The sequence below is a fragment of the Anthonomus grandis genome, chromosome 19 (assembly GCF_022605725.1).
Source record: "Anthonomus grandis grandis chromosome 19, icAntGran1.3, whole genome shotgun sequence".
Taxonomy (NCBI): domain Eukaryota; kingdom Metazoa; phylum Arthropoda; class Insecta; order Coleoptera; family Curculionidae; genus Anthonomus; species Anthonomus grandis.
Window position 1 is genome coordinate 8626882 of NC_065564.1, and position 27369 is coordinate 8654250.

The 27369-nt window shown below is 39.3% G+C and overlaps 1 protein-coding gene across 3 annotated transcripts in view; it reads left to right on the forward strand.

The window, feature by feature from the left end:
- LOC126747325 (MOG interacting and ectopic P-granules protein 1) overlaps nucleotides 1-16583 on the forward strand; it is a 153822-nt gene extending 137239 nt beyond the window's left edge. For all 3 annotated transcript variants that reach the window (XM_050455872.1, XM_050455871.1, XM_050455873.1), the window contains one exon: nucleotides 15782-16583. In XM_050455872.1, the coding sequence (XP_050311829.1) occupies nucleotides 15782-15913 (132 nt within the window). In that variant the 3' untranslated portion in view covers nucleotides 15914-16583. The remainder of the gene's footprint in view (nucleotides 1-15781) is intronic.
- Nucleotides 16584-27369: the final 10786 nt, after the last annotated feature.

Consider the following 27369-nt stretch of genomic DNA (forward strand, 5'->3'; position numbering starts at 1 on the left):
ATGGTACAGGAGTGGTGAGGTGGTTATATGACGATTTCTGAACAGGATTTCGTCATAGATTCGTCTGGATGTAGGCTTCTCTTAGATACTCTTGGCATCAGGAATTTCTGCACCATAAAGTAGCTAATTATTGCTACTAGCAGAATATAAAGTAATACGGTATAAATGCTGGTTCTGTGGTAGTGTACAGGTTGGTTCAGGGCCCGGTCAAGTCTTTGATGCTGAATCTCGATGGATTTATGAAGATGTTTGGCTTCATTTAGGTCCAGTGAGCTTAATTCCAAATTATTAAAGAGAATTGGTGTAGCTTCATTGCTAGGCGGTGATAGGTTGATTTGAGGTAGTTCGATGTTTTTGTAATGGGTTTCTGGATCCTTGTAATTTTTGATGACGATGTTTCCGACACGAAGTTCACAAGTAGAATCCAGTTCTACGATGTAGGTGCCATTTAATGGGATATTTTCTTTATTGGAACCACAAGTCTGGATAGCTGCAAGAGGTCGAGGTACGATTAGCATCCATTTTCCTTCTTCCAGTTTTTCTGCTTTGTTGGTGGTAATTTGGATTTTCGTCTGCTGGCATTGGGATATTGATTCTCTAAATTTTAGCATCTGTACTTCGCAAGATGCATCTTCGTCTATAGGCAAGGGGTTAAAGTCTTGGCAAACGTATTCGTTGGTGGTGATCTTCCTGCATGGTTGGTTGGATTTTGCATACTTCAGCTCATTAAGGATTAGGTATTTGGTTTGCGGAAATATTACATCGTGGAAGGTTTTTGAAGGTGTAGGTAGAGGATAAAGGTGGTACAGTAGATAACTGTTCTTCTCTACGATTGGCATTTCAATGATAAATATGACTTTGTTTTCCTTTGCGTAACTTTTTATATTAAGGACTTTCTCAAAAAGAAATACATTTTTAAAAGTTGGATCAAATGGGAGTTTACCGGATGTTAAACTCGTAGAAATTAATTGAATTTCCTTGAATAAGTCTTTTGGACTAATGATCGATGGATGAAAGGTATTTAGTTTTGAAAAAGTTATTGCTATTTGAAGATCTTCTAAGACATCATACATTTCTTGTAAGAATGTGGTAGCATGAGATAGAATTGTTTGCAAAAGAAAGAAATGCTTATCTTAAAAACTGATTTTGTTAAGTCTTTGGACCTCTATTTGAATTTCTTTTATTTGTGATTCCAAAATATTTTGATTGGAAGTTAAATTTTTTGAGAGTTTTTGAAAAAGTTTATTAGAATTATCTATTATGGTAATTTGTTCTTGCATTAAAAGTTTTATATTATTTTCGTTTTGCATAATTGAAGTTATTGCTGAATCATAGCGCTGAGCATCCTCATTATCTAAATTGCCGGTTATACTTTTGACAATACTGCCTAATCCATTTATAAGGCCTCTTTTTTCGCGAGTTTTAAGAAAGAATGGATTTATTTGAAGTATTTCATTTTTTATTTTTTCTTTTAAGGTTGAAGCTAAATTGTATGAATTAAAATATTCTTTTTTATATAAAGAACAGTTTTCTATGTTTTTTTCTAAGTCGTATATAGTTTTTTGCATTATGAGGTATTGACTGATAATAGGGTTGATGTCGTAAATTTGAATGAAAGTCCATTAATCAATTATGTTTTGCGAGTTTCCTAATTTCATTAATGAAAGTCCGGGGTTCTTGGATACGTCATGATATGTTACGTCAGGTCTTGCATGTTTGATGTTGAGGGACCTGCAACAACAGGGGTTTTTAATTCTTTTATATGGACTACCTCTTCTTTATTGTTCTTTTTGTTTTTTTATTTTAACTTTATTATTTTCGAGTAGTTCAATTAGTTCAAAAGGGCCTAAGAATCGTTTAGATTTTTTATTTCTGTTGGCGTTATTTTTATATACAATTTGTCCTACTTTAAATTGATACTGATTTGGACCTAGAACGTTTCTTTTATCGATAATTTTTTGTTTTTGGGATTCTAATTTTTCTTTTATTTCATCATAAAGGTGTTTTATCTTTTCTTTATGATTAAAGGCATAATCGGTATAATAGCCGGTATTTATAAGTTCACACGGGTCTCTTGTGTTTGTGTGACCAAATGTTAGCTCGAAGGGTGTAAACTGCGTCGAGGAATGGATCGAACAATTGTATGCTATTATGGCATATTTCATTAAGGTTTTAACGTCTTCGTCCTTAAAACGGTCTCCTAAAATTCGAAGGTGTTCGATAAGTGTAGAGTGTAGTCTTTCGATTGGTGAGTTCGATTCATGGTGAAAAGGTGTTGTGAAGTGTATGTTTATTTTATGAGTCTTTAGGATTTCTTGAACGGTGGTATTTTTAAATTCAGGACCATTGTCCATAATTATTCTCTCAGGAAGACCATAAAATAAAAAATAATGGATGAGAGCTGAACATATTTCGACTGAAGTTTTGCCTTGAATAGGAATGGCTTGACCTAGTTTTGAAAAGGTGTCGACGAGTGTAAGAAAGTCCTGGTTGTCAAATTTGAAAATATCTATATGAAGCAGCTGGAATGGTTTTCCAGTAGTTTCTGTTAGTACAAGAGGAACATACGGTGGTTTACGGGAATATTTAGATGTTTGACATATGCTACAATCATTTATATACTTTGTTATGTCGGATTTCATGGATGGCCAATAATAATTCCTTTTAAGTTTTTCTAAATTCTCGGCTATTCCGCGGTGATTACATTTACCTTCATGCTGGTATTTCATAATAAGGATTCGCTCATCAGGTTCTTTTATAGAGTTTATTAGTTTTGTACATTTAAATAGTTTTGGTCCAGATTGATGGAAGTGGTGCATATAAACATCATTAAACATTTTTCATCAGATGGCGCTCCTTGAATAAACAAACGGTGCGTGCCTCTGTCCTCAAATTTTTAATAAGTTTTCCTAGTAAAAGATTTGTAAGAATATATTTTATTGCGAATTCTATCTAGTAACACTAGTTCAGCTACCATGGTATTAAGTCGTGGAGACCTGGAATCCATTAGAAAGGTGTTTGCCGAAGAATCTCAGAGCGGCGAATTTTATCAGAAATTGGTCGATGGCATTTTTGGTAAGATAGAGGAAAAATTTAAGGAAAAATTAAACAAAATGGAACAGGAACTTTCATCGACAAAAAAAGAAGTTAACGATCTACGCATAGCTAATAAAACTTTATTACGCATGGTAGATTCCCAGGAGCAGCACTCAAGGCGTCGTAATGTCCGCATCCTTGGATTTCAAAGTCCCCCCGACGAAACGGAATTAAACTTAAAGCAAAAGGTTTTAAATTTTCTGCGAAGCAAAATACAAAACAGTGACCTTCGTGAATCAGATATTAATAGGTGTTTTCGCATGAAACAAAATATGCCGGGCCACAATGATAAGCCACCAATCGTGATGGTAGAATTTTTCGATGTAAACAAAAAATCTGTATTGTTAAAGAACCGAAAACATCTCAAAAATACGGGTGTCGTGTTACAGGAGGATCTTACCAAAATAAGACAGATGTTACTTAAAAGTGCCGTGAATAAATTCTCAAAACAAAATGTGTGGTGTATACATGGGTATATCTATATTAAACATCGGGGCATTGTGCACAGAGTTCAGGACGAAGATGGCTTAAATTCCATTTAAACAAGGTACTCTTTAGTAAATCGTTATATCAATTACCATAGATTTATAGTAAGAATTTCTAGGGTGGTGGAATTCTTTTTATATTATATATTTTTTTCCCTTTGCTCTTGTTATTTTACCACTAATTTGCAATATGTATTATTGCCTAGGTTTAAACTTATTATTTATATATATATATATATACTTTTCTTATATGTGCAAATATGTTTATATGTTATACGTCTATTTATTTATAGGGTCAGAGGCACCTATGATAAACTTCTTTTTGTTTATTTTTTCTTAGATTTCATACTTGTGCCCATTTAACCTAATTTAGAAGTTTTTCCTTTTTTTATTTTAATTTGATTTGTTTTTCTTTTATTTTGTTATAATTTGTTGGTCTGCTGTGTATTTTTGGTAAACTGATATGGAAGCTAATACGGTTAAAAATGTTAATTTTGGGCATCTAAATGTCCGATCACTGTTTACAGGTTTTGATCATTTTGTAAATTTAATTACGTTAACCAATACTGACATTATGTGTATTTCTGAAAGCTGGCTGAGCGATTCTGAGGCTGATAATTTTCTGATCCCGAACTACAAATTATTTGTAAAGAATAGACGTGGTAGGGGTGGAGGCGTGGCTGTCTATGTACGACAGATTTTTGAAAGCTCTTTGGTTTTTGCTGACATTGACTTTTCTGATGATTTAGAGTGTTTATTTATTAAAGTAAATATAGGCAAAACAATTTTTCTTGTTGGAACAGTCTATAGACCACCAAGGTCAGATTTAGGGCGTTGTGTTGAATGTTTTGATGATATATTATCACATGCATGTCTACAGTATGAGAATATTATCATCCTGGGTGATGTTAATGTTAATCATTTTACAAATAATATTTTACTTGATTGTCTTACAGCTTATGATTTTACTCAGTTAATAAATGAGCCTACTCGTATTGCTGCTATGGCACAAACACTCATTGATGTTATCTATTTTAATAAACCCTCAAATGTTACAAGTACAGCAGTACTTAACGCTGATCTAATTAGTGACCATCAAGCTATATTCTGCAGTGTCGAGATTGCGGCACGGAGTAGGGAGATAAAAACGAAACTCTATCGTAATTTTAAACATTTTAATAAAAATGATTTTTATAAGGACCTGAATAAAATTGTGTGGGATAATGTGTACTATATCAATAATCTAGACGAAAAAATTCAGTATCTTACTAGTAATATTTGCTCATTATTTGATAGACATGCACCCTTTACGACGTCAAAAATTTCTAAGCCTTATACCCCGTGGATAACTGCAAATGTGCAGCTTTTTATAAAAGAAAAAAATAAGGCATTGTCAAGTTTTAAAAAATCTAAAAATTTGACTGATTGGGCATATTATAGACAGATGCGTAATCTTGTGGTGGGAATGATTAGACGAGAAAAAAGAAATTATCTGCAATTTCATCAGAACATCAGAGATAGTAAACAGTTATGGAGAGCTATTAATAATCTAAGTCTAAAAAATGTCTCTAATCGTTCTATTCCTTTAAATCTCCGAGATCCAAACAAAATTAATGACTATTTTGCTTCAGTTTATAGCCCGTTAGGTAGTTGCCCCGAAGAAGTTGCTAATTTTCCGAACAAACAGTTCAAACATGATCTAAATTTTTCATTTCGATTAGCCAAAGTTGAGGAAATTTCTAAAATAGTCTTAAGCCTAAAATCAAATGCACACGGTTGTGATTCAATATCAGCGCTAATGCTGCAACACTGTATTCCAAAGCTATCTCCACATATTACGCATATTATAAACTGTTGCCTAGAAACTGGGTATTTTCCGGGTATGTGGAAAATTTCTCTCTTAACACCTTTGGCTAAAATTAATAATCCAACTAATTTCAGCGACCTTAGACCTATTTCAATTATCCCGGTCATCGCTAAAGTTTTGGAAAAGTTTATACAGCAGCAAATTTATGACTTTCTCACCTCCAATAATATTATTCCGCATAAGCAATCTGGGTTTAGAAAACAACATAGCACGACATCTGTCTTACTAAACGTTACCCAAGAGATAATTTCTGCAATGGATAAAGGAGACTCCACAGCACTTATAATGCTTGATTTTTCCAAGGCATTTGACACCTTGGATCATCATTTGCTTTTGGCAAAGTTGGCTTATTATGGCTTTGATAATGTTTCCCAAATGTTTTTTAAATCCTACTTATCCAACAGAAGGCAAATGGTGGTCTTGGAAGATCAGACTTTTTCAAATATCAAATATATAACATCTGGAGTACCTCAGGGATCTGTTTTGGGACCTCTCTTATTTCTAATGTATGTTTCGGATTTGTTTAAAGTTGTAAAACACTGCCAGATCCAGGGGTTCGCGGATGATATGCAAATCTATCATTCTTTTAAAGCTGAATCTGTATTGGAGGCAACAAATAAAATAAACGACGATCTTTCTAGAATTTCCTTCTTTTCCTCTCAAAATAATTTAAAACTCAATCCTTCAAAGTGTTGTGTTATGTGCTTTACTTCTAAGAACAAAAGAAGAATAGCATTGGACGGTTTAAAGCTTTTTGTGGGAGGTAATCAGCTAAGTATGGTTAAATGTGCAAAAAATCTTGGATTGCTTCTGGATGATGAATTGCGCTTTAAGTTACACGTTTCTAATGTTATTAAAAAGTCATACTATTCTTTAAAGCCATTGTATGCAAACAGAAATATAATTAATTTTAAGGTAAGGAAAAAACTGTGTGAGTCTCTAGTATTACCTATTATGAATTACTGCAATATTGTTTATTATCCATGTTTAGACAAAATCACTGCGTACCGATTGCAAAAGCTGCAAAATCAATGCTGCAGATTTATTTATGGACTGAGAAAGTTTGATAGAGTCTCTGCAAGGCTATGTGAACTTAGTTGGCTGCGCGTGGAAAATCTATTCTCTTTGCAATTGGCGGTTTTTGTGCATAGACTGCTAGCGTCGTCTACTCCTCCCTACCTCCGCAAAAAACTTACTTTTCGGAAAAATTTACATGATGCAAATCTGAGATTTATAAATAAGTTGTCAATTCCCAGATATCGAACAGCCTTCTTTCGTCGTAGTTTTCTGTATAATGCTGTGGCAATTTACAATGACCTTGTTCCGAATCCTATAAAAGAAATGTCAGTAGCGGGTTTCAAGAAAAAACTAAAGCTGCATTTTTTAAGAAAACAGAATAGCTAAATTGTCAGTAGGTATTTCTTATTTATAATTTTTTGATTTTTATGGACCAATGGGTGTATATCTGTTTATTTTTATATTAATATTAGTGTTACTATTACAAATGTTAATTTTTTTCTTTCAGTTGTGCTATCTAAAATAATTTTGCTTACTTTTTTAAATAGGTTAAGTAGATTAGCCTTTGGCTAGACTTCGCCTATGTACACTATTGAAAAGTACAAATAAAGCCATTATTTATTTTATTATTTTATTTATTAAATTCGATATACATGGAATCATCATGAAAATATAGGTAAAAAGTTTTCTTATCGGTGGTATATGTTTTTAGGAATTCTAATATAAGTTTGGGATTAGATTTTGGAATTTTGACATGCCATATATTATGTTTCTCGAATGTTTCCCAGTTGACAGTCAATTTATTGTGTGGATTTTTGGAGATAATTATTTGATATGATTTATTGTTAATAATATCATCCAGTATGGGGATTCCATCATTTAATGTGTTATGGTTGCTGCTAGAATGCAGAGTATTTATAGAAGATTCTGGAGTCTCTTGGGAATGAAACTCTGGTGGTGGTAAATTGACATTATCTGGTTGAAGGTTTAAGTTTGAGAAATCATTAAGAGTTTGTGTTTCGTACTGATGGGGTGAGTCGTTAAAATTTTGGAAATTATATTGGGGTGGTTGAATATTAAGGTTTGTATTTCTTGGAGGAACCAACTGAATATTTTGCAATATTTTAATTTTTGGTTCTGGACAGGGAGGTTTTAATTCTTTTAAAACTGATGTTATATCTGCTGGGTTTAGTTTATTGGGGTCATAGGACTTTAGGAATTGGTCAATATCTAGATCTACATCACCTGAATTATTTACGATACTTTCGTTTTCAATTGCATTAATACAAATTCGTGAGAGTGCGTCTGCGTTGGTGTTTTGGTTACCCTTTTTGTAAATAATTTCAAAATCGTATTCCCTTAATTTACATCTCCATCTTACGAGTTTGCTATTTGGTTCTCGCATATTAAAAAGCCATACCAAAGGTCGATGGTCTGTGTAAATTTTGAATTTGCGACCGAAAAGATAAGGTCGAAAATGTTTGCATGCCCAAACTATAGCAAGTAACTCTTTCTCTATCGTGGAGTATTTTACTTCGGTGTCATTAAGGGTTCTTGATGCGTAGGCGATGGGTTTGTCATTGGGAATGTTCCCTTGGGAAAGGACTGCTCCAACTGCATAGTTGCTAGCGTCAGTTGTCAAAACAAATGGTTTGCTGAAGTCTGGATATTGAAGTATGGGGGAATTGGTGAGAAGTTGTTTGCAGTGGTTAAATGATTTAATGAACTCGGGGGTATGAATTATTTTATGATCTTTTTTAAGGCAAATCGTCATAGGCTTTGTTATTTTGGCAAAATCTTTTATAAATCGACGATAATAACCAAGTAAACCTAAAAACGACTTCAGAGCTTTGGGAGAATTTGGGATTGGGAAATTTTTAATTGCTGAAATTTTGTCTGGATTAGGTTTAACACCTTCAGTAGTAACAACATGACCCAAATATTGGACTTCCTTTTTTAAAGTTCTGATTTGTCCAACTGAATTTTGAAATTGGATTCACGAAGTTTGTCAAAAATTTGTCTTAAACGGGAAATGTGTTCTTCCAAAGAACTGCTGAAAATGACAATGTCGTCCAAATATACAAGACAGATTTCATTTTGAAGACCTCTCAAGATGTTATCCATGACTCTCTGGAATGTCGATGGGGCATTCTTAAGTCCGAAAGGCATTCGTTTGAACTCGTAATGTCCATTTTCAGTGGAGAAGGCGGTTTTTGGGATATCATGGGGATCCATCTCGATTTGATGAAAACCATTGGCCAAATCAAGTGTTGAAAAATATTGGCTTCTGCCAAGCTTATCCAGAATGTCTGTAATTTGGGGAAGAGGGTATTTGTCATCAATCGTTCGTTCGTTGAGCTTACGATAATCGATAACAAGTCGCCACTTGCGTTTTCCGGAAGAATCGAATTTTTTTTGGAACGATCCAGATGGGGCAGGACCAAGGGGAATATGAATTTTGGATGATGCCTCGTTCTAACATTTTTGAAATTTGTTGCTTTACTTCCTGTCTATGGACTTCTGGGTAGCGATAACTTTTTGTATAAATCGGTGTGTGATTGTCTAGTTTTATTTGATGTCTAATCTGGTTAGTAAAAGTAAGGGGAATTTTTTCGCAATAAAATATATCTTTATATTCTAGACACAAGTCTCGAATCATTTGTTTTTCTTCTATGTTACAATGGTCTAAGCGAATATTTTTTAAATTTTCTTTAAGCAGATTATTTTGCTCTAAGGAAAGAGGTTCATCAACTTCCATTTTTTCAACAAAATTTATATTATGAATGTCAAGAAGTTCAATATCTAGAGGTTTTGTCAAATGTAGGGTTATAGGGATATCCTGAGGATTTGTGACTGAAGTGATGGCAAAATAGTTTGAGATATTAACCAAAGAACCTGGTATTTCTAAATTATGTTCAAATTTATGATAATCTAAAAATCCGGTACCATGTTCAACGGTTACTGGTACTTTAACTATTTGTTGGGATCTAGAAGATACTGTCACTGAAAAATTGTAATTTTGAAATTTTTCATTCGGGATTTTATCGTCACGTTTTTCATAAATTATTGGTATTTTTGCATTAGAAGTTGTTATTTTCCGAGCATTAATGTTTACTAGCATTTAATTGGTTCAAGAAATCTGCGCCAATTAAACCATCGTATTTTTGAGAAAAGTCGAAAAGATAAAATTTGTGATAGACATTGGTATTAAATAAACTAAAAATAGGAATGTTTGCGACTTCATCGTGATATGTCATTGCGTGGGCGGTTTGAATATTAAATACCTCTTTATTAATAAAATTTTTATAAAATTTGTGTGCAAGGTAAGGTTTCATTAGACTTCTAGAGCTGCCGGTATCAATTAAAAAATGTGCTGTGATTTCGGGAATAAACACGTACGGTAAATCTGATCTTATGTTGTAATTATGCATATTAATTACGTTGGGTATTGTGTTGGCTGAACTTGCTGAAAATTTTCATCTGGTTTTATATTTTCACTTGAAGCGCAAGGATCGGATGTCTGAGTGTTATTGTGGTGATAAAGATCTTGCACATCTGCATAATATGCATTTTCATTGGGATATGGGTCAGATTCGTTTTGCTCTAAGAAATCGTAATAATAATCATCTTGGGAATTATTGTTGTCGTTAATTTGTTGTGCATGAAATTCTTGGTAATTTAATTTATGGGGTGTTGGATGATGAATTATGGCTGTGCCTGAACTAGTGTCCATTGGCGTCGGCCTATTTAAATTGCTTCGAGCACTGCGGCTTCTAATTGATGAACTTTGATTAAAATTTGGTCTGTTATTGGTATTTATTGGAAAATTTGAATTTGGGTTTTGGAAAAATGGTTTTTGTTGAAAATTATTTGACGGTTGTGGTTGAAGGGGCCTTGGTACAAAAGATGCATTATTTATTGGAGGCTGTTGGGGGTTTAATGCAAACACATTATTTAAGGGTGGTGTTGGGCGGAAAATATTAATTTCTGGGGATGATTGGGCATTAAATGTTGGTTGTAAGAAAGGTATTGGGAATTGCTTATTATTGTGGGGAAATGTTTGTTGATTATTATTTGTAGCTCTAACATGTTGATGTGGATGTGTTTTAGTCTGTGGTGGTAGGTTTACAGTTGTGTTTTGATGTTGATTTCGGCTGAAATTTATAAAGTTTTCTTCTTCAGCGGCAAATGATAGTGCCTGTTCTAAATTAATTGGATTTTTAAGCCTAACTACTAACTGCATGTGATATTTGAGCCCTGCTAAGAAGGTTTTTAAAGCAAAATCATCGTAATGGGCGATTTTAATTCGTTTTTCATTTTCATCAACAATTAAAGTACTTAATTTAGCAAACAAAAGACTTCTGGCATCTTGTATTCTCATGCCGAAATTTAATGGTGGTTCATTTTTATAAGGCCTAATAGAAATTAAGTCTTGTATTAGACAGTCAATACCCAATTTGATCTGCGAATGTTAAATTTAAGGTTTCTTTTATTAAAGCCCAAGTATTTAATTCTGATCTAGAGCCAATTAAATCAGCTGCTCTACCCCTTAATTTGCCTAAAATCGAGTCTATTAAAATTGAATTAATAGGGTCTTCACGAGTTTGACTATTTTGAAAATTTCTTAGAAGATTTTCACACGATAAAATAAATCTTTGCAATAACTTTGGATTCCCATCGAAATGTGGGATGTTATCCGTTTGGTATTTTAAAAGTGGCATATCAGTAGGCATGGTTCTGGATACAACTGATACAGATTCTACTTCGAGTTCTTCCTCCGGTAAGGCAGGTAAAGTATTATTAATATCAGCGGTATTATCAGAAATAATTTGATTTAAATAAGGCTGATCCGTTTTAGTATTTGTTACGGATAACCTTTCCAAATGAGAAAGTAACTCGTCAATAATTTCAGAATTATTTTCAGACATAAAATTAATAAAAAATTACGCAAAATTACGTAACTTGACTAAAAAGAAAAAATCAAAACTTGAATAAATTGTAACTCTAAATCTAACCTAAATAAAATTGCCAATCGTAAAAACAACAGTATATGTTATCGTTTGCAATTGTGCAAAAACGGAAAAATCAATTTAAAAACAAAGGAAAAAGAAAGGACAATGAGCACTTACAATAGCAAAAATCCAGCGATGAAAAGCTGCATTCTCTTAGACTACGTTGCCTATAGGAACCGATGCTTGTGTTCCCAAGCCTAATCTAGGGTTGGTCGAAGTTGGACCGTTGCTGAACGCTCTTCTCCCAATAGATTTGGTCGAAGTTTGACTTCCTCCTGGGTGCTGCCTCTTCGTAAATTCACAAGGTTCGCGATTGCCGATAAACCGTAAAAACGGACCAATTCCGCGATTTTTGTCGGATATTGTTCGACTTAGAACTCCGTCGACTGCGCCAGTTATAGATTTGAAAGATGAAAAGGCTTTTTTAAAAATTTATTTTAAGAACGTTACAGCGTTGTGACTTAACTCTACTAATGCTTAAATCTATCTAATTAAAACGATACAAATTACTTCTTAGCTAAAGTAAAAATGATTACAATGCAAAAGATCATATTCTATAAACTAAGGAATAAAATATACTATAGTCAGGGGTTATATGTTCCATAACTCCCGCGCCATGCATTTGTCAGGTTCTATCTAAGGAATTCTAGGATTCCAGTTTTTTGCTTAGGATGTTGGCTATTTTATGCAGTTACGGTGTATTATTTTTTTAATTTTACTCAATTTTAAATGAAAATTACGGGGTTTAACAGATTAACGGGATTTACAGATAAGAAAAAAACCACTACCAGTTCACTTTTGCTGATAATTCAATTAAAAAAAAAATGTAGATACGGGGTTCTGACTTAGGACGGTAGTATAGCGGGCGATATCTAATCTCGCTGGAAGATCTGTCTCAAAAAGATTTTGTACTGACGTAAAATGGTATGGATAAAGACGCTCACTATAAAAAATTCTTAAAACTGAGGACTTACTAATTCCAGTTCTTTCCGCCATTCTGGATCTTCAGCAACCTGGACTAACACTTCTTCTTGATCCACATTACGTCTATTTGGACGCCCAACATCTCGCTTTGGCCTGAAATCTGTTAGAATCAGCAGGATTCAGAAAATAGTTTAATAAAGTTATTTATTCAAGAGAATATTAATTTAGAAAATATAATGTAGATTATACAGTGAGCTCCGCGAGACTTCTACATTAAACAAAATATACTTTTTAAAGGCGACATATATTTACTTAATAAACAATATTGGTAGAAGGCCACTAACCAGAGATTAAAAATACAGAATCCAAAGCGCAGCAAAAAATATTACAGTAACGAAATGAAAACACGTTTAGCCCGATAAATACTATTTATATTATTTTGACCTAACATATTGAAATAACAACAGTTTTCAGGATATTATTTGCTATCGAAATACGTAATAATATACCAAGTGTCCCATTTAAGATAAGTAAGTTAGTGTCACTTCCTGTTAAACCGGGAGTGATGGAAAACAATAAAATGTGTCAAAAGATGCTCCTGTAACTAGTTTCCAAATTCTATCGATATACCAAATTTCATTTGTTTGTCTTGAAAAGTAACAAAGTTATTAAGTGTTCCCTTTTTTCTGTGTCACCCGGTATATTTGCTTGTAAGAAAACTCGATAATTAAATTAAAAATTATATTAATAACAAAAACTGCGACGTTAGGAACAACAAAAATACATGCTTTCCTAAAGAAAGGCAAAGAGCGAGTCCCTTCTAAATCGGTTCAGTCCCAAAAAGTAAACATCATGATCATACAAAAAAATATAAAAACACTAACGTAACCATAATTTAAATTCTAAAGAAAAATAACTCTTAGGTCACTAGTAATAAACTATAGCTTTTAATTAACAAATAACTTAAGCTTTTAATTAACAAATAATAAGTTATTGCCCCGCCGACATACAGTATCGGACAAAATTAGAGAGACTCGACTACTTACGTCTTTTATGTAAGATAAAAATGATTAAATTCCTCTTTTTGTGCTGAAGGATGTTATGTTTTGAAGTAGTTTAAAAAGGCACTAAAATAAATTTAAAAAAAAAACATTTCTCAAGATTTATTAGGAAAAATAAAAAAATGCAAAAAATTCTGTGCGACAAAATTAGAGAGACTTATCCTTAAAGTACATTTGTACCCTATACTAATGAAACTAACCTAATACTTTGTCCAGTACCCTTTATTCTGGATAACTTTTTCACATCTATCCAATGAGATTCGAAATTACAGCCGGATCCATTGATTTCCAGGCATTCTCGATTTCTTCAAATAATTGAGCACGATTCCCGATGTTTTTAGTGCGAATCTTTTTCTCTATAATCTCCCAAAGATTTTCAATTGGGTTCAAGTCCGGCGATTGCGGTGGCTATTTTAAAACTTGAATTTTGTTAGCCAAAAACCATTCCTTCACAAGTTTGGCCGTATGTTTGGGGTCGTTATCGTGTTGGAACGTGAATCTTAGCGGCATTTCCCATTCGGCGTAAGGCAACATTACATCTTCCAGTATAGTCCGATACATAAATCTATCCATAGTGCCCTCAATTTTGTGGATAGGACCCATTCCATAACCCGAAAAACAACCCCGAACCATTAAATTGCCACCTCCGTGCTTCACAGTACCAGAAACATATTTTGGATCAAGCCTTTTGTTTGCCGGGCGATGTACGAACTGCGCTCCATCACTTCCAAAAATATTATATTTAGACTCGTCACTAAACAAAACCTTATTCCAGTCCTTAGCTGTCCAGTAACGGTGACGTGTTGCAAATAATATTCTAGCAGCTACATTTTTTTTTGATAGATGGGGTTTTTTTGCTGGTCTCCTTCCAGGAAGCCCCGCCTCCACTAATCGCCGCTGCACAGTCCTGGATGAAACCCCAGGCGCCTCCAATTCAGCCAAAATCTGTGTTGAAGATAGACGCGGATTATTCTGACTTAGTCGTTTAATTCTCCTGTCCAGCAGTACTGAGGTTTTTCTCTTGCGGCCACCTCTTTTAAGGTTTGTCACTCTTCCACGGAGCTGATAATTTTTTATTGTTCTGGAAACCATTTGTTTACTGACGTTGAATTGCTCTTTTATTAATTTTTGTGAGCGACCTGAGTTATAGGCTTCTATAATTTTTTCTTTTAGGTCTATGGAATAATGTTTACCACGAGGCATTGCTAATGATATTATTCTCAAACTAATAAACAGAAATTAAACTAATCGCGACTTCAGCGAAACTAAATACAAAATGAGTCTCTTTAATTCTGTCGCAGTAATTTTTTATCAATGTTAAAAACATTCTTTAAATAAATGTAAACATGAGCTACAAAAATGAATTGTTGATAATAGAATTCTTATCAACTCCGGTATACACTGCTTAACAAATATTAATATTATTTCAAGTACAAAAAATTGGAGTTGGCAAATAGAGAAGTCTCTCTAATTTTGTCCGATAATGTAAGTATCCCAAAACATAAATATTGGGGCGACGATCTATGATGATGACCTAGCGTCGCGTCGTCATCACGTCGGTACTTCTTACATGGTTATATAGGACTTTGTTTTGTAAGGCATTTATTTTTTATATGAAAAAAGAAATGCCATATACATATAAAAGACGCTCAATATAGAAATATTTGTAGCTGTTATAAATTAGTAAATTAATAATTTTTTTTATATATGTAAGAAAACACAGAGTTTTAATTAAATTATGATTTAATAAAACGAACAATCTTAAAATAAAACAGAACAAATTTCTCTTCAGAAATAATGCGTCGCAGACGCTGTCTAAAATTCGAATATTCCCTTTTCTTTTTAATAGCAAAACTCTTATTTAAAACTTAAAACTAACACAAAAACTCCGCATCCATAAATCTTCATCATAAAGTGTCCCATAATGTCAAATAAATAAATTGAGTTTCGAATCTAGCTGGTCTGGCTCGGAATATATACTCACATACATATAAAAGACGCTCAATAAAGAAATATTTGTAGCTGTTATAGATTAGTAAATTAATGATTTTTTTTTAAATATATTTACAGCGTGATCAAGATTTTTAAGAATGTCAAAATAGGTAGTTTATAAATAGTTGCCAAATTTGATTTTTATCGATATCTACGTGGTACTTTATTGAAATGATGTGTCTAAAAAATTGACTGTCCTTGTAATGGGGATTTAATTTAATTAAGGGCGCAATTTTGCTTGAATGTGTTAAAAGTCTCGTTTTGCGAAACCCCTATCGGTTAGAAATTCTGGATATTTATAAAAAATGATTTTTTTGTCTTTTTCAGAGTACCGAGATCAAACCGTTGAAAATCAACGACGAGATCACGATAATCCCGCAGCCGGCGAAATCGACCAACGGGGCGAAGGAGGCGAGCCCCGCTCCGAAAGCGGCCGCCGGCACCAGCAAAAGCAGGTAAAACCCGCGACTCCCTTCGACCTCCTCCTCCTCCTCCTGCCCCGCCTGGAGAATCTCCGACGACGTTTCTGGAGTTTTTCTTCCTTATGCCTGCCAGCACCGATTTCTTTTCCTTTTTTTTATTGTGTTCGTGCTGCGTCGTGTCGAGGGCCAAGATCCTCCTTCCCTCTCACTCCACTTGCAGATCCGCCGCTTTGTTTTTTTTTTTATTTATTTTGTTTAAGAGAAAGAGAGAGACAAAAAACGGGTCTTGTATGTCTTTGTTATTGTATAAAAAAAAGAGAGAAAAAAACCCGTTTCCACATGCAGAGTGTACTAGAGTAGTTCGGTAGTAGTAAGAGTAGGAAATTAATATTTTTATATATTTTTTTTTGTAATATTAAGCCCTTAGGATCGAAAGGTTACTATAGTGAAGCACCCGCGGGACTCTGTATATATTCCATTCGAAAATCAGTTGTGTTTAAGTTAATAATTGTTTACGAAGTAGATGTTAATAGTTTTTATGGCGGAGGTGCGGACAATTAAACAAAAAAAAAAAGAATTAAACTTTATTGTGTTGTAACTTTATATGCGAGAATCGGACAAAAAATTATTATCCGATAAGTTTGATGACTGCAGTCAATCTGTAAACTTTAAAGAATAAATGAGAAAATAATATCGTATTTAATAAATTGCCCTTCATTTAGTTTCCCTACCCTTAAGCTGACGTTGAGAAGTGACTCTTTATTGGCCAGGTAAGTTAGACATCGACCAATTAATGAATTTTTTAAAGAATGTGTCTCTGTGCGTAAAGAGACGATGGTTGTCTGATGCACGTCGTCAGTCTACTGTGTGTTTCTGCGGTTAAAAACGATGGCTGTCTGATGCACGTCGTCAGTCTACTGTGTGTTTCTGCGGTTAAAAACGATGGTTGTCTGATGCACGTCGTCAGTCTACTGTGTGTTTCTGCGGTTAAAAACGATGGCTGTCTGATGCACGTCGTCAGTCTACTGTGTGTTTCTGCGGTTAAAAACGATGGCTGTCTGATGCACGTCGTCAGTCTACTGTGTGTCTCTCCGTTTAAAAACGATGGCTGTCTGATGCACGTCGTCAGTCTACTGTGTGTCTCTCCGTTTAAAAACGATGGCTGTCTGATGCACGTCGTCAGTCTACTGTGTGTTTCTGCGGTTAAAAACGATGGCTGTCTGATGCACGTCGTCAGTCTACTGTGTGTTTCTGCGGTTAAAAACGATGGCTGTCTGATGCACGTCGTCAGTCTACTGTGTGTCTCTCCGTTTAAAAACGATGGCTGTCTGATGCACGTCGTCAGTCTACTGTGTGTCTCTCCGTTTAAAAACGATGGCTGTCTGATGCACGTCGTCAGTCTACTGTGTGTCTCTGCGGTTAAAAACGATGGCTGTCTGATGCACGTCGTCAGTCTACTGTGTGTCTCTGCGGTTAAAAACGATGGCTGTCTGATGCACGTCGTCAGTCTACTGTGTGTCTCTCCGTTTAAAAACGATGGCTGTCTGATGCACGTCGTCAGTCTACTGTGTGTTTCTGCGGTTAAAAACGATGGCTGTCTGATGCACGTCGTCAGTCTACTGTGTGTCTCTCCGTTTAAAAACGATGGCTGTCTGATGCACGTCGTCAGTCTACTGTGTGTCTCTGCGGTTAAAAACGATGGCTGTCTGATGCACGTCGTCAGTCTACTGTGTGTTTCTGCGGTTAAAAACGATGGCTGTCTGATGCACGTCGTCAGTCTACTGTGTGTCTCTCCGTTTAAAAACGATGGCTGTCTGATGCACGTCGTCAGTCTACTGTGTGTCTCTGCGGTTAAAAACGATGGCTGTCTGATGCACGTCGTCAGTCTACTGTGTGTCTCTGCGGTTAAAAACGATGGCTGTCTGATGCACGTCGTCAGTCTACTGTGTGTCTCTCCGTTTAAAAACGATGGCTGTCTGATGCACGTCGTCAGTCTACTGTGTGTTTCTGCGGTTAAAAACGATGGCTGTCTGATGCACGTCGTCAGTCTACTGTGTGTCTCTGCCTTTAAAAACGATGGCTGTCTGATGCACGTCGTCAGTCTACTGTGTGTCTCTCCGTTTAAAAACGATGGCTGTCTGATGCACGTCGTCAGTCTACTGTGTGTCTCTCCGTTTAAAAACGATGGCTGTCTGATGCACGTCGTCAGTCTACTGTGTGTTTCTGCGGTTAAAAACGATGGCTGTCTGATGCACGTCGTCAGTCTACTGTGTGTCTCTCCGTTTAAAAACGATGGCTGTCTGATGCACGTCGTCAGTCTACTGTGTGTTTCTGCGGTTAAAAACGATGGCTGTCTGATGCACGTCGTCAGTCTACTGTGTGTCTCTCCGTTTAAAAACGATGGCTGTCTGATGCACGTCGTCAGTCTACTGTGTGTCTCTGCGGTTAAAAACGATGGCTGTCTGATGCACGTCGTCAGTCTACTGTGTGTCTCTCCGTTTAAAAACGATGGCTGTCTGATGCACGTCGTCAGTCTACTGTGTGTCTCTCCGTTTAAAAACGATGGCTGTCTGATGCACGTCGTCAGTCTACTGTGTGTCTCTCCGTTTAAAAACGATGGCTGTCTGATGCACGTCGTCAGTCTACTGTGTGTCTCTCCGTTTAAAAACGATGGCTGTCTGATGCACGTCGTCAGTCTACTGTGTGTTTCTGCGGTTAAAAACGATGGCTGTCTGATGCACGTCGTCAGTCTACTGTGTGTCTCTCCGTTTAAAAACGATGGCTGTCTGATGCACGTCGTCAGTCTACTGTGTGTTTCTGCGGTTAAAAACGATGGCTGTCTGATGCACGTCGTCAGTCTACTGTGTGTTTCTGCGGTTAAAAACGATGGCTGTCTGATGCACGTCGTCAGTCTACTGTGTGTCTCTCCGTTTAAAAACGATGGCTGTCTGATGCACGTCGTCAGTCTACTGTGTGTTTCTGCGGTTAAAAACGATGGCTGTCTGATGCACGTCGTCAGTCTACTGTGTGTCTCTCCGTTTAAAAACGATGGCTGTCTGATGCACGTCGTCAGTCTACTGTGTGTTTCTGCGGTTAAAAACGATGGCTGTCTGATGCACGTCGTCAGTCTACTGTGTGTTTCTGCGGTTAAAAACGATGGCTGTCTGATGCACGTCGTCAGTCTACTGTGTGTCTCTCCGTTTAAAAACGATGGCTGTCTGATGCACGTCGTCAGTCTACTGTGTGTCTCTCCGTTTAAAAACGATGGCTGTCTGATGCACGTCGTCAGTCTACTGTGTGTTTCTGCGGTTAAAAACGATGGCTGTCTGATGCACGTCGTCAGTCTACTGTGTGTTTCTGCGGTTAAAAACGATGGCTGTCTGATGCACGTCGTCAGTCTACTGTGTGTCTCTCCGTTTAAAAACGATGGCTGTCTGATGCACGTCGTCAGTCTACTGTGTGTTTCTGCGGTTAAAAACGATGGCTGTCTGATGCACGTCGTCAGTCTACTGTGTGTCTCTCCGTTTAAAAACGATGGCTGTCTGATGCACGTCGTCAGTCTACTGTGTGTCTCTCCGTTTAAAAACGATGGCTGTCTGATGCACGTCGTCAGTCTACTGTGTGTCTCTGCGGTTAAAAACGATGGCTGTCTGATGCACGTCGTCAGTCTACTGTGTGTTTCTGCGGTTAAAAACGATGGCTGTCTGATGCACGTCGTCAGTCTACTGTGTGTCTCTCCGTTTAAAAACGATGGCTGTCTGATGCACGTCGTCAGTCTACTGTGTGTCTCTCCGTTTAAAAACGATGGCTGTCTGATGCACGTCGTCAGTCTACTGTGTGTCTCTGCGGTTAAAAACGATGGCTGTCTGATGCACGTCGTCAGTCTACTGTGTGTTTCTGCGGTTAAAAACGATGGCTGTCTGATGCACGTCGTCAGTCTACTGTGTGTTTCTGCGGTTAAAAACGATGGCTGTCTGATGCACGTCGTCAGTCTACTGTGTGTCTCTCCGTTTAAAAACGATGGCTGTCTGATGCACGTCGTCAGTCTACTGTGTGTCTCTCCGTTTAAAAACGATGGCTGTCTGATGCACGTCGTCAGTCTACTGTGTGTTTCTGCGGTTAAAAACGATGGCTGTCTGATGCACGTCGTCAGTCTACTGTGTGTTTCTGCGGTTAAAAACGATGGCTGTCTGATGCACGTCGTCAGTCTACTGTGTGTCTCTCCGTTTAAAAACGATGGCTGTCTGATGCACGTCGTCAGTCTACTGTGTGTTTCTGCGGTTAAAAACGATGGCTGTCTGATGCACGTCGTCAGTCTACTGTGTGTCTCTCCGTTTAAAAACGATGGCTGTCTGATGCACGTCGTCAGTCTACTGTGTGTCTCTCCGTTTAAAAACGATGGCTGTCTGATGCACGTCGTCAGTCTACTGTGTGTCTCTGCGGTTAAAAACGATGGCTGTCTGATGCACGTCGTCAGTCTACTGTGTGTCTCTCCGTTTAAAAACGATGGCTGTCTGATGCACGTCGTCAGTCTACTGTGTGTCTCTCCGTTTAAAAACGATGGCTGTCTGATGCACGTCGTCAGTCTACTGTGTGTCTCTCCGTTTAAAAACGATGGCTGTCTGATGCACGTCGTCAGTCTACTGTGTGTTTCTGCGGTTAAAAACGATGGCTGTCTGATGCACGTCGTCAGTCTACTGTGTGTCTCTCCGTTTAAAAACGATGGCTGTCTGATGCACGTCGTCAGTCTACTGTGTGTCTCTCCGTTTAAAAACGATGGCTGTCTGATGCACGTCGTCAGTCTACTGTGTGTCTCTGCGGTTAAAAACGATGGCTGTCTGATGCACGTCGTCAGTCTACTGTGTGTCTCTCCGTTTAAAAACGATGGCTGTCTGATGCACGTCGTCAGTCTACTGTGTGTCTCTCCGTTTAAAAACGATGGCTGTCTGATGCACGTCGTCAGTCTACTGTGTGTCTCTGCGGTTAAAAACGATGGCTGTCTGATGCACGTCGTCAGTCTACTGTGTGTCTCTCCGTTTAAAAACGATGGCTGTCTGATGCACGTCGTCAGTCTACTGTGTGTCTCTCCGTTTAAAAACGATGGCTGTCTGATGCACGTCGTCAGTCTACTGTGTGTCTCTCCGTTTAAAAACGATGGCTGTCTGATGCACGTCGTCAGTCTACTGTGTGTCTCTCCGTTTAAAAACGATGGCTGTCTGATGCACGTCGTCAGTCTACTGTGTGTTTCTGCGGTTAAAAACGATGGCTGTCTGATGCACGTCGTCAGTCTACTGTGTGTCTCTCCGTTTAAAAACGATGGCTGTCTGATGCACGTCGTCAGTCTACTGTGTGTTTCTGCGGTTAAAAACGATGGCTGTCTGATGCACGTCGTCAGTCTACTGTGTGTCTCTCCGTTTAAAAACGATGGCTGTCTGATGCACGTCGTCAGTCTACTGTGTGTTTCTGCGGTTAAAAACGATGGCTGTCTGATGCACGTCGTCAGTCTACTGTGTGTCTCTGCGGTTAAAAACGATGGCTGTCTGATGCACGTCGTCAGTCTACTGTGTGTCTCTCCGTTTAAAAACGATGGCTGTCTGATGCACGTCGTCAGTCTACTGTGTGTCTCTCCGTTTAAAAACGATGGCTGTCTGATGCACGTCGTCAGTCTACTGTGTGTCTCTCCGTTTAAAAACGATGGCTGTCTGATGCACGTCGTCAGTCTACTGTGTGTTTCTGCGGTTAAAAACGATGGCTGTCTGATGCACGTCGTCAGTCTACTGTGTGTCTCTCCGTTTAAAAACGATGGCTGTCTGATGCACGTCGTCAGTCTACTGTGTGTCTCTCCGTTTAAAAACGATGGCTGTCTGATGCACGTCGTCAGTCTACTGTGTGTTTCTGCGGTTAAAAACGATGGCTGTCTGATGCACGTCGTCAGTCTACTGTGTGTCTCTCCGTTTAAAAACGATGGCTGTCTGATGCACGTCGTCAGTCTACTGTGTGTTTCTGCGGTTAAAAACGATGGCTGTCTGATGCACGTCGTCAGTCTACTGTGTGTTTCTGCGGTTAAAAACGATGGCTGTCTGATGCACGTCGTCAGTCTACTGTGTGTCTCTCCGTTTAAAAACGATGGCTGTCTGATGCACGTCGTCAGTCTACTGTGTGTTTCTGCGGTTAAAAACGATGGCTGTCTGATGCACGTCGTCAGTCTACTGTGTGTCTCTCCGTTTAAAAACGATGGCTGTCTGATGCACGTCGTCAGTCTACTGTGTGTCTCTCCGTTTAAAAACGATGGCTGTCTGATGCACGTCGTCAGTCTACTGTGTGTCTCTCCGTTTAAAAACGATGGCTGTCTGATGCACGTCGTCAGTCTACTGTGTGTCTCTCCGTTTAAAAACGATGGCTGTCTGATGCACGTCGTCAGTCTACTGTGTGTTTCTGCGGTTAAAAACGATGGCTGTCTGATGCACGTCGTCAGTCTACTGTGTGTCTCTCCGTTTAAAAACGATGGCTGTCTGATGCACGTCGTCAGTCTACTGTGTGTTTCTGCGGTTAAAAACGATGGCTGTCTGATGCACGTCGTCAGTCTACTGTGTGTCTCTCCGTTTAAAAACGATGGCTGTCTGATGCACGTCGTCAGTCTACTGTGTGTCTCTCCGTTTAAAAACGATGGCTGTCTGATGCACGTCGTCAGTCTACTGTGTGTCTCTCCGTTTAAAAACGATGGCTGTCTGATGCACGTCGTCAGTCTACTGTGTGTCTCTCCGTTTAAAAACGATGGCTGTCTGATGCACGTCGTCAGTCTACTGTGTGTCTCTCCGTTTAAAAACGATGGCTGTCTGATGCACGTCGTCAGTCTACTGTGTGTTTCTGCGGTTAAAAACGATGGCTGTCTGATGCACGTCGTCAGTCTACTGTGTGTTTCTGCGGTTAAAAACGATGGCTGTCTGATGCACGTCGTCAGTCTACTGTGTGTCTCTCCGTTTAAAAACGATGGCTGTCTGATGCACGTCGTCAGTCTACTGTGTGTCTCTCCGTTTAAAAACGATGGCTGTCTGATGCACGTCGTCAGTCTACTGTGTGTCTCTCCGTTTAAAAACGATGGCTGTCTGATGCACGTCGTCAGTCTACTGTGTGTTTCTGCGGTTAAAAACGATGGCTGTCTGATGCACGTCGTCAGTCTACTGTGTGTCTCTCCGTTTAAAAACGATGGCTGTCTGATGCACGTCGTCAGTCTACTGTGTGTTTCTGCGGTTAAAAACGATGGCTGTCTGATGCACGTCGTCAGTCTACTGTGTGTTTCTGCGGTTAAAAACGATGGCTGTCTGATGCACGTCGTCAGTCTACTGTGTGTCTCTCCGTTTAAAAACGATGGCTGTCTGATGCACGTCGTCAGTCTACTGTGTGTTTCTGCGGTTAAAAACGATGGCTGTCTGATGCACGTCGTCAGTCTACTGTGTGTCTCTCCGTTTAAAAACGATGGCTGTCTGATGCACGTCGTCAGTCTACTGTGTGTCTCTCCGTTTAAAAACGATGGCTGTCTGATGCACGTCGTCAGTCTACTGTGTGTCTCTCCGTTTAAAAACGATGGCTGTCTGATGCACGTCGTCAGTCTACTGTGTGTTTCTGCGGTTAAAAACGATGGCTGTCTGATGCACGTCGTCAGTCTACTGTGTGTCTCTCCGTTTAAAAACGATGGCTGTCTGATGCACGTCGTCAGTCTACTGTGTGTCTCTCCGTTTAAAAACGATGGCTGTCTGATGCACGTCGTCAGTCTACTGTGTGTCTCTCCGTTTAAAAACGATGGCTGTCTGATGCACGTCGTCAGTCTACTGTGTGTCTCTCCGTTTAAAAACGATGGCTGTCTGATGCACGTCGTCAGTCTACTGTGTGTTTCTGCGGTTAAAAACGATGGCTGTCTGATGCACGTCGTCAGTCTACTGTGTGTCTCTCCGTTTAAAAACGATGGCTGTCTGATGCACGTCGTCAGTCTACTGTGTGTCTCTCCGTTTAAAAACGATGGCTGTCTGATGCACGTCGTCAGTCTACTGTGTGTCTCTCCGTTTAAAAACGATGGCTGTCTGATGCACGTCGTCAGTCTACTGTGTGTTTCTGCGGTTAAAAACGATGGCTGTCTGATGCACGTCGTCAGTCTACTGTGTGTCTCTCCGTTTAAAAACGATGGCTGTCTGATGCACGTCGTCAGTCTACTGTGTGTTTCTGCGGTTAAAAACGATGGCTGTCTGATGCACGTCGTCAGTCTACTGTGTGTCTCTCCGTTTAAAAACGATGGCTGTCTGATGCACGTCGTCAGTCTACTGTGTGTCTCTCCGTTTAAAAACGATGGCTGTCTGATGCACGTCGTCAGTCTACTGTGTGTCTCTCCGTTTAAAAACGATGGCTGTCTGATGCACGTCGTCAGTCTACTGTGTGTTTCTGCGGTTAAAAACGATGGCTGTCTGATGCACGTCGTCAGTCTACTGTGTGTCTCTCCGTTTAAAAACGATGGCTGTCTGATGCACGTCGTCAGTCTACTGTGTGTCTCTCCGTTTAAAAACGATGGCTGTCTGATGCACGTCGTCAGTCTACTGTGTGTTTCTGCGGTTAAAAACGATGGCTGTCTGATGCACGTCGTCAGTCTACTGTGTGTCTCTCCGTTTAAAAACGATGGCTGTCTGATGCACGTCGTCAGTCTACTGTGTGTTTCTGCGGTTAAAAACGATGGCTGTCTGATGCACGTCGTCAGTCTACTGTGTGTTTCTGCGGTTAAAAACGATGGCTGTCTGATGCACGTCGTCAGTCTACTGTGTGTCTCTCCGTTTAAAAACGATGGCTGTCTGATGCACGTCGTCAGTCTACTGTGTGTTTCTGCGGTTAAAAACGATGGCTGTCTGATGCACGTCGTCAGTCTACTGTGTGTCTCTCCGTTTAAAAACGATGGCTGTCTGATGCACGTCGTCAGTCTACTGTGTGTCTCTCCGTTTAAAAACGATGGCTGTCTGATGCACGTCGTCAGTCTACTGTGTGTCTCTCCGTTTAAAAACGATGGCTGTCTGATGCACGTCGTCAGTCTACTGTGTGTTTCTGCGGTTAAAAACGATGGCTGTCTGATGCACGTCGTCAGTCTACTGTGTGTCTCTCCGTTTAAAAACGATGGCTGTCTGATGCACGTCGTCAGTCTACTGTGTGTTTCTGCGGTTAAAAACGATGGCTGTCTGATGCACGTCGTCAGTCTACTGTGTGTCTCTCCGTTTAAAAACGATGGCTGTCTGATGCACGTCGTCAGTCTACTGTGTGTCTCTCCGTTTAAAAACGATGGCTGTCTGATGCACGTCGTCAGTCTACTGTGTGTCTCTCCGTTTAAAAACGATGGCTGTCTGATGCACGTCGTCAGTCTACTGTGTGTTTCTGCGGTTAAAAACGATGGCTGTCTGATGCACGTCGTCAGTCTACTGTGTGTCTCTCCGTTTAAAAACGATGGCTGTCTGATGCACGTCGTCAGTCTACTGTGTGTTTCTGCGGTTAAAAACGATGGCTGTCTGATGCACGTCGTCAGTCTACTGTGTGTCTCTCCGTTTAAAAACGATGGCTGTCTGATGCACGTCGTCAGTCTACTGTGTGTCTCTCCGTTTAAAAACGATGGCTGTCTGATGCACGTCGTCAGTCTACTGTGTGTCTCTCCGTTTAAAAACGATGGCTGTCTGATGCACGTCGTCAGTCTACTGTGTGTTTCTGCGGTTAAAAACGATGGCTGTCTGATGCACGTCGTCAGTCTACTGTGTGTCTCTCCGTTTAAAAACGATGGCTGTCTGATGCACGTCGTCAGTCTACTGTGTGTTTCTGCGGTTAAAAACGATGGCTGTCTGATGCACGTCGTCAGTCTACTGTGTGTCTCTCCGTTTAAAAACGATGGCTGTCTGATGCACGTCGTCAGTCTACTGTGTGTTTCTGCGGTTAAAAACGATGGCTGTCTGATGCACGTCGTCAGTCTACTGTGTGTCTCTCCGTTTAAAAACGATGGCTGTCTGATGCACGTCGTCAGTCTACTGTGTGTCTCTCCGTTTAAAAACGATGGCTGTCTGATGCACGTCGTCAGTCTACTGTGTGTCTCTCCGTTTAAAAACGATGGCTGTCTGATGCACGTCGTCAGTCTACTGTGTGTTTCTGCGGTTAAAAACGATGGCTGTCTGATGCACGTCGTCAGTCTACTGTGTGTCTCTCCGTTTAAAAACGATGGCTGTCTGATGCACGTCGTCAGTCTACTGTGTGTCTCTCCGTTTAAAAACGATGGCTGTCTGATGCACGTCGTCAGTCTACTGTGTGTTTCTGCGGTTAAAAACGATGGCTGTCTGATGCACGTCGTCAGTCTACTGTGTGTCTCTCCGTTTAAAAACGATGGCTGTCTGATGCACGTCGTCAGTCTACTGTGTGTTTCTGCGGTTAAAAACGATGGCTGTCTGATGCACGTCGTCAGTCTACTGTGTGTCTCTCCGTTTAAAAACGATGGCTGTCTGATGCACGTCGTCAGTCTACTGTGTGTCTCTCCGTTTAAAAACGATGGCTGTCTGATGCACGTCGTCAGTCTACTGTGTGTCTCTCCGTTTAAAAACGATGGCTGTCTGATGCACGTCGTCAGTCTACTGTGTGTCTCTCCGTTTAAAAACGATGGCTGTCTGATGCACGTCGTCAGTCTACTGTGTGTCTCTCCGTTTAAAAACGATGGCTGTCTGATGCACGTCGTCAGTCTACTGTGTGTTTCTGCGGTTAAAAACGATGGCTGTCTGATGCACGTCGTCAGTCTACTGTGTGTCTCTCCGTTTAAAAACGATGGCTGTCTGATGCACGTCGTCAGTCTACTGTGTGTCTCTCCGTTTAAAAACGATGGCTGTCTGATGCACGTCGTCAGTCTACTGTGTGTTTCTGCGGTTAAAAACGATGGCTGTCTGATGCACGTCGTCAGTCTACTGTGTGTCTCTCCGTTTAAAAACGATGGCTGTCTGATGCACGTCGTCAGTCTACTGTGTGTCTCTCCGTTTAAAAACGATGGCTGTCTGATGCACGTCGTCAGTCTACTGTGTGTTTCTGCGGTTAAAAACGATGGCTGTCTGATGCACGTCGTCAGTCTACTGTGTGTCTCTCCGTTTAAAAACGATGGCTGTCTGATGCACGTCGTCAGTCTACTGTGTGTCTCTCCGTTTAAAAACGATGGCTGTCTGATGCACGTCGTCAGTCTACTGTGTGTCTCTCCGTTTAAAAACGATGGCTGTCTGATGCACGTCGTCAGTCTACTGTGTGTTTCTGCGGTTAAAAACGATGGCTGTCTGATGCACGTCGTCAGTCTACTGTGTGTCTCTCCGTTTAAAAACGATGGCTGTCTGATGCACGTCGTCAGTCTACTGTGTGTTTCTGCGGTTAAAAACGATGGCTGTCTGATGCACGTCGTCAGTCTACTGTGTGTCTCTCCGTTTAAAAACGATGGACTCTCACGAGATGTGT